This window comes from Giraffa tippelskirchi, chromosome X (assembly GCF_054371585.1).
Source record: "Giraffa tippelskirchi isolate mGirTip1 chromosome X, T2T-mGirTip1v1.2.pri, whole genome shotgun sequence".
Classification (NCBI taxonomy): Eukaryota; Metazoa; Chordata; class Mammalia; order Artiodactyla; family Giraffidae; genus Giraffa; species Giraffa tippelskirchi.
The window spans coordinates 79,901,041-79,909,353 of NC_137289.1; the positions used below are offsets into that span (position 1 = coordinate 79,901,041).

Sequence of the window (8,313 nt, forward strand, 5' to 3'; positions counted from 1 at the left end):
GAAAGTCTCAACTTATGCCCTATATATCCTAATTGGAAGTTTCTCAACTTTGAAGTTCTTCAACTCCTCATTTCCTTCCCAATATGAGTTCCTAGAAAGCTTCCTTATATCGAAAGATATTTCTACAGATCAATATTAAATTATGCATGATTCTGTTTGAAAATTGTCTGATGGGCTGTGAATATATCCTTCATGGCTAAAATATTCTTGTAACATGACTAGGAAGACTGTGACCTCTAGAAGGCATACCCTAATTTTCTCTTAATAAACTGATAAAGGTTAGTATAGTATCAAAGAAGCATTTTTATTTTTGAAAACATATTAATGATGAATAAATCATATTCTCTCAATTCATAACCTTATTCCTAGGACTAAATTGTTCAATCATGGTCTAAACTAGAATTAAATTCTTATTTAAATTTCAAGGGTGAGCATAAGGGAACCTAATTAATTACCATGAAAACTCATGCCTGGGATACTTACAACAGTAACAGCATCATTAAGGAGGGATTCTCCAAACACCAAAATATGAAGCTTTTCATTCACATGAATTTCTTCAAATACAGAGAGTACAGCCACAGGATCTACTGCAGCAATCAAACTACCAAACCAAAGGTTATGGAGCAATGACACATCTTCAAGGTTGAAGAGCTTCACCTGACATATGCCGTAGAGGGAAAGGCCTATTCCAAATGCATTCCACATCGTTCCAACTACAGCGTACAACAGAATGGTTCCTATGTTTTCAAAAAATGGCCGACTGGGCATAAAATATCCTGCATCAAGGACTATTGGTGGAAGTAAATACATGAAAAATATATCACTGTTCATGACTGGTGGGGATTTGTCATTTAAACTGTACATTAGTCCTCCCATGATGAGACCTACAAATATCAAAAGGCAGCTTTCAGGTACAACTGTGGGTATCTTATTATAGAGGTGAAATCCTAGAAAAGAGAAAAAAGGCTAATAAACATCTTTATTATCAATCATCTCTATATGTCAGCCTTCTTGTCAAGTTTCATGATTTTGGGAAAATAGCTTCTCAGTCATTTTACATTTTAATAATGACTTAATAAAGGTGCAGAAGCATGAGTGGAGACACTTTCCTTTACAATGGAAAATATTTACTAATAGAATTAAAATATTCACAATTAACAGTAAGTTTATTCATATTCCCACTGAATCATTTTCAAATGTGAGTACGTATTTTAAAATAGAAACAACACATTTATCAGCTTGCAGTGTTCTTCTGCTCTTCTCATGATCATAGTCAAAGACATCAGAAACTTAAAAATATAGCAATGATAACCATAATTCAAATGTCTGCTTTGAATAATAAGAGTTGAAAATGGCTTTAGTAATCATAACTGATTCTTCATTGATAAGGAATCATAATTAGTTATAAGGAAACTGAGGCCAAAGAAGTGAAGCTACTTTTCATGGCTGAACAGTAAGTATGTGGTGGAGCTGGGATGACAACCCAGACATGTATCTTGACTTTTAGCTCAATCTTCATATAATTACCCCAAACTGTCACTTAGTGTGATAGACAGATATGGGCTTACATTAATGCATACTACTGAATTATCAAAATACAATCCCAATTATAAAGTTTGTTTTTCACAGAATGATATGACTCTTTCTTCCCATGAGGGAAATACAGCCATCTCCAGCCACCTACATGGCATCAGTTCTCTGTTTTATCCTGTATTCTTTTTCCTCTGCCCACATTATATTCCACATCATCATGCTCTAGCTTACATGAAGCCTACAGAAAATGACTCTAATTATCATCAATCCTCTCTATTATAGAAAGGACCTTAATGATCATCTGAGCTAATCCATTCCTTCCTGTCTAATCCAGTCCTCACCAATACACTGCCGAGATCCCTTTCTAATATATTTGTTAGTTAATTTGACTACAATTTTCTCGAAGATTGAGGATGGTTTTTACAATAATCCCCTAGCACATTGCTAGCACATAGAAATAGCTCAACAGATACTTATCAAATAAATAATAAACACATTTTAGAAAAGAAAGCCAGTTTGTTCCTATACTAGACTTTATTTCAAAATATTTTCAAAGGTGCTTTCACATATATGCTTCTATTTGATTATCTCATCAAATCAACAGCAAAGTGTTAGTCACTCAGTCGTGTCCAACTCTTTTAGACCTCATGGACTGTAGCCCACCAGGCTCCTCTTTCCATGGAATTCTCCAGGCAAGAATACTGGAGTGGATTGCCATTCCCTTCTCCAGGGGATCTTCCCGAACCAGGGATCTAACCCAGATCTCCCGCATTGCAGGCAGACTCTTTATCGTCTGAGCCACCAGGGAAGCCCATCATACCAATATAGCAATGTAAATACTGTTATTCTCATATTAGAAATAATAAATATGAGGCCAAAGAAGTACTTTACTTATCTAACATATACTTATTGATTGCCTATGTGCCAGGTACTGGCTCCCAATTTGAGCAAATATTAAATAACTCATACTAATCTTATCTTTCCACTAAACCATGATGTGTCCTTCTTTATCCCTTACAGAATCACTTTTTTTCTCTAGGCATCGAAATAATTTGAAAACTTCTCATGGGAAGAATGGGGCCTTATTCATCACTGTAGCCCCTGGCCCCAATATAATTCTTCACACATAAAATACGTTAAAAAAATATGTGTTGAATGATTGCTAACAAGGAAGGCTTTTTTATTTTTTTTATTTTTGGTTAGCTTTTAAATGTACATTATCTTACAAGGACACAGAAAAAAATTATCTGTCAGTGATGGTTCAATAAATTCCTACTTTAAATAAATGGGAATGGAAGACTACTGGGAAGTCCCTTTGTCCTATGATCCTGAAATTAACATTTAATTAGACCATTTAATACAATCAACATATCTAGTAATACAAAAATAAGTTAAAAGAACTTGAACCCTAATAACCTTAATTATTAACCCTAATAATTTAAAAGAATACACAAATGCTCTTTATTATCACCCAAGACAGTATGTACTTCTAATCAAGGAGGCATGAAATGAGCCTTCTAGTTCTGGTTTGTTGAACTTCACAAAGCATCTTCTCTTCCTGGGCCTCAGATTTCCTATCTACAAAATAAATGAGTAGGATGAGAATTATTTCTAAGGGTTTTTCCAGCTCTGACAACCTATCATGCTATGAATCTATGGATTTTTTGTGTCATCATTAAATAATATATTTCATGAATGTTAAAGCTTTGGTATATAACGTCATTTAAATAAAACTTGAAATGCTGAACATAATTTATTTTAAAAGAAATTCATTTTAAAATAACAAAATTCTATAGACTTTGATGTTTTCCTGACATTGCTTTTGTTCTGAACCTACAAAAATGATAACTTTATCATAAATACTTTAACACCATCAAGGCAAAGGTCTGATAAATTATTAAAGAACATAAAAGGAAAAACGGAATAAATCCCCTTAGGAGAATCATAATGCTAGAAATTCAGGGTGTTCATAAAGTTGAAATAGTTATAACAGTTCTTTTCTTGTTGGATTTGTCCTTAGTTTGTGTTTTCTCTTAAATTCTGAGTAATGGCATAAAGGCTTATCTTTTAAAAAATGGAAAATGGCCTTGTCCCATTTTGTTACTACCTGACAACTATAGCAAGCATCTTGTGAGGAAAAAAGGCTGTCTAAAGACTCAAATCAGTTAGAATCATTCTATTTAGATTTCTCTGTTCTCCCTTTTAAAATTATGCCTTGTCTGGCCAACCCTTGAACAACTGGGACCCTTTGCAGTCTAAATCCCTTTGTTGGGCCTATTCCTGCCTTCTCCCGCTGGGAGACCACCAACATTTGAACATGATAACTGCAAGAAGGTTTGAGCTATGAAGATAAAGATCATTTTGGCAGAGCACAGGAGGCAGATATTCTAGTTTGCCTTTCTCTGGTCTATTAGGAAAAGGGTGCCTTTCTTAACATCTGGAAAAACCCTGAGATCCCCTCGCCCATTCCCTGCCCCACTGTCCCTATTAGGCAACTCCCTGGGAAAGCCTTGGGAAATTCCTCACTTACCTATCTTTGCCAGAGAGGCTAACATAATCCAGAGTGTGATCTCAAAAGGAGTCTGCACATGCTGGTAATCCAGGGAGAAGAGGAGTGTGTGAGCAGACACCACTGAGGCATTATCCTGAATTTTTTTAGATCCCCAGCTGCCATTTTCTGTCCTCAGGTTCCAGTAGTGCAGCATGCTATTCCCAGAGGTTCCCGGAAGCTGGGAGCAGAGCTGACCCAGCAGCAGAGGCAACAGGAGCCCCAGCCTGTGAGCCATCACCAGCTCTGCCAGCTGTGCTTGCTTAAGTATTTAATCTCCTCCCCAGCTGCAGCTGCTCACAAATGCAGTTTGTTGTCCTTGACCCTTAGTCTTTCTGCTAGTATTTAATGATCAGTGAAAATTTCAGCAGCTCCCTGGAGTCCCAAAAGAGAAATACTGGGCTGTATGCCCTGGAATGAAATTAGAGCCTGAGCCAGAAAAGGGAGGAAACTGGAACAAATTCATTGATTGACATAGAAAAGGATCTTACCCCCAGTCCTAACTTCCAGGGGAAGAAAACTACTGGAACTGGATTCTGGCCACTTAGGAATCTATTTTCTTACTATAAGATAACTCCAATTCATAAAGGATATGGAAAACTATTCAAGAAGAATTCCTAAATCTCCAAAGACTATCAAGGACTGTGCATATGAGATCCTAACTAGGATGCCAAATTCAAGCCACCTCTTGGGCAAAACTCTAAACATAGAGCTCCTTGTTTCCACAGAGAGAGGTGAAGGGGTTGACAAAATTAAATCATCTGCTCCTAAAAATTCCAGGAGAAAAACCTTTTCTTTAGTGTAAATAGGGACCCTAGTACTTAAGAGCAGGATACAAGTACTACTTTTTTTAACCATAATTCCTATCTTCAATGGGATATCTTTCCATAGAACTTCTAGAAAAAGGACAAGAACCTTCTGCTCCCACTTCTACTCCATGTAAAGTACGCCTATTTTACTTGTTAATCAATTTTCTCAGGTTTCACCATGAAAAATATGTACTGGTTGCTCATAAATTCAGTGAGATTTCACCAGAGAGACTGACTTGTCAAATAGTTACATTTCTCTTTGTATCATTGTGCCCTTTTCATTTTTATTATCTTCAAATTAAGCATGATTTTAAACCTGATGTCTTCCTTTCTGTTGCTTTCCTTTGTCAAACCCTTTACGTAGATGTGGTATATAGATTACCAAATGAAATGGTATGACAAATTTAATACTTGCTACATGTTTGCCTGTGACAACTGGGAAAATATGCAATTAAAAGTGGAATGTGATGAAAGTTTCCCCTTATTGAAGTATGAGAAAGTCATTTTCTGTCTTACATAAGTAAATGCTATTTTTATGCTAAATGAACAGCTCATTTGTGGACTATTGAACACATGGCCATTGAATACAGAGGGTATCTTCTACAGAGGACAGCCTTCTTCCTAACATTCAGAACACTTCCTGATCTCCCCTTTACTCAGGAACTGGATCTTCCTGACTGTTGAATTCTGACCCCCAAATATTCAGTCTAGCTACTCCCCCAGTAGATAGAAATGAGGGTTCTGGATTGGGAGACCCCTTCCAATGAACTGTTCGCAAGCAGTGCCTCTACTCCCCACTTCTGAGGCACTAAGGGTGGAAGAGGTTACCACTCTAACCTGGGCTTGACATCTCTTCAATCCTCCTGTTGCTCAGCCCACCCATCCTACATTTGTTCAATTGTTTGTGCTTCTAACAGAATTTATTCATATAATGAGGCTGTGTATTTTGCTATCCATGGTTTGTATTGTTTCTTGAAAGTCTTTTAACAAGATGCTAAAATTAAAAAAAAAATAAAGAATCATGCAGATTGACCAGAAGTAAATAATGGCCATGTTAAAAATAAAGATTAAATGCCCCCTGTTCCTGGACATCAATGCTGGTATTTCTTTGATGATAAGATTCCCTTCCCAGGTGCCAAAGCTATAGTGACTCACTGTGTATGTGCTGATCTGTGTTTTTTGAAACCTTGAAGGAATGTATTCCTGACATGTTTAATGTTCTTTGTTCTGAAGAGATATAAAATTGTACTAAAAACCATGCTTCTCCAGAGCATTTCCCCAGAGTTATCTGAGAGGCTATCTTCTGGGCTAGAGTTCTCAGTTTGGCTCAAATAAAACTCTTTTCTATTTCTATTATGGATTGCTTGTTGATTATTTTCATCAACAAATGTATTGTGTTATTAGTTTCAGAGAAAGAATAGAGCCAATATGAAAAAGGAAAGAGCTTCTCCAGTGGCTCAACAGTAAAGAATCTGCCTGCAATTCAGGAGCTACAGAAGACGTGGGTTCGATCCCTGGGTGGGAAAGATCCCCTGGAGGAGGGCGTGGCAACCCACTCCAGCATTCTTGCCTGGAGAATCCTACAGACAGAGGAACCTGGAGGGCTACAGTCCATAGGGTCACAAAGAGTCAGACACTACTGAAGCAACTGAGCACACACGCATGCACAAAAGAAGGAAAAGGTTTATGCAATATCTGTTTGAATTCTTTCCCTGAGTTTTCAGTCCTAAGCATCCACATCACACTGTCCATTTAGTTAACAGTTACTATGAATAATATATATATGAACTGACAAAAATGATGAGTTTTCTCTGATTACTATCGTATTTTTGAATTACATCTTTGCATTTGTCCCATAATATTATAAAATCATTTATAAGTATTATCTCTTTCCTATAAATATTTTGTATTTTCCACCTCTGAAATTAAATAGACCAGAATAGATCACTATTTTCTCAGGGTAAAGACATTGCTTTGTACATATTGCTAATATAAAGACATATGTTTACTTAGTAATGCTTGCAATAGGTATGCAATTAAAAAAAATCATGGAGGATGTTGATGAGTCTCTTTTAAAGTGATGTACACTTTGAGCATTATGGCAAATATAGATAATTATGATAACAAAGAAAAGTATTTTTCTTGTTTTTTGTGTGCTCAGAATACAGCAAAATTATACAGTAAAAGTGGGGAAATGATTTCCTGGCAAATTCTTGTTTTAATAATAGTCACACTTGCCTTTCTGATAGAAAGCAGAAACTACATATACATATGCACACATAGAAAAAGAGGAAGGAAGGAAGGGAAGGAGGAAAGATGAAGGCCGAGATAAGCAAATAAATATTTCACAAAAGAAGATGTGGGACTGCTACCATAGTTAACTATTCACAGAGAACACGGGTAATTAAAGTATGGGAGCCCGAAGCTATTAGATAAATCAATGACCCATTTTTCCTTAGTTGCCTAATACCATCTAACCTAACAACTAATGATAAATCGATGACCCATTTTTCAACAAAAAAGGAATAATTTGAAGACACAAACTCACCAATACATATGCTTTCTAATGTCAACGAGCAGTCTTCTTGAAAATAAATCTATTTTTTTTTTAAAGTGGGGCATAAATTAAAAATCTTGAAAACTTAAAATTTAATTTCCCTGTAAATTTCTACATCTCCAATTCTATTTATCATCATCCTATACACAGCATTTAGTTATTTAATTTATTTTCAGATCAAAGATTGAAAATTTGACACTAACCATTATAGATGTCTCAGTGGTAAAGAATCCACCTGTCAATGCAAGAGACGCAGGAAACATGAGTTTAATCCCTGGGTCAAGAAGATCTCCTGGAGTAAGAAATGGCAACCTTCTTCAATATTCTTTCCTGGAGAATTCCATGGACAGAGGAGTCTGATCTCAAAGAGTCAGATATAACTGAGCACACACTCACACACTATTCTCAGTAATTATTTTCCAGGTTTCCACTAGACCAAGTTCTGGAGTAATCTTATGGACATGAGTTTGAGTAAGCCCCAGGAGATGGTGAAGGACAGGGAAGCCTGGTGTGCTGCAGTCTACAGGGTCATAAAGAGTTGGACACGACTGAGCAACTGAACAACAACAACAACTCAATATTGGTGTCCTTCATTATCAGGTCTAGCCTTTTATAGAAGAGATACATAACGTGATTTTAGGATCTATGGAAAGTTATTCCCAGAAAAGCACCTCTCCATTCTTTCCTCTTTTTATTGAAGTATAATTTATATTTAATAAAATGTACAGTTCTTAAATGTTCAACTTGATGTTTTGACAACATTTAACAAAATGCACAGTTCTTAAATGTTCAGCTTCATGTTTTGACAATTTACATACACCTTTATAACCACCATCCAAGGAAGATATTGAACCTTTGTCTCATGC

General features: G+C 36.1%; 1 protein-coding gene across 1 annotated transcript in view; it reads right to left on the reverse strand.

The window, feature by feature from the left end:
- LOC145535669 (sodium/hydrogen exchanger 2-like) overlaps positions 1-4,238 on the reverse strand; it is a 55,402-nt gene extending 51,164 nt beyond the window's left edge. Inside the window, exons 1-2 of the mRNA XM_081564055.1 lie at positions 4,064-4,238; positions 484-947 (exon numbers count right to left, since the gene is read on the reverse strand). Coding sequence (XP_081420181.1) covers positions 484-947; positions 4,064-4,238 — 639 coding nt within the window. The remainder of the gene's footprint in view (positions 1-483; positions 948-4,063) is intronic.
- Positions 4,239-8,313: the final 4,075 nt, after the last annotated feature.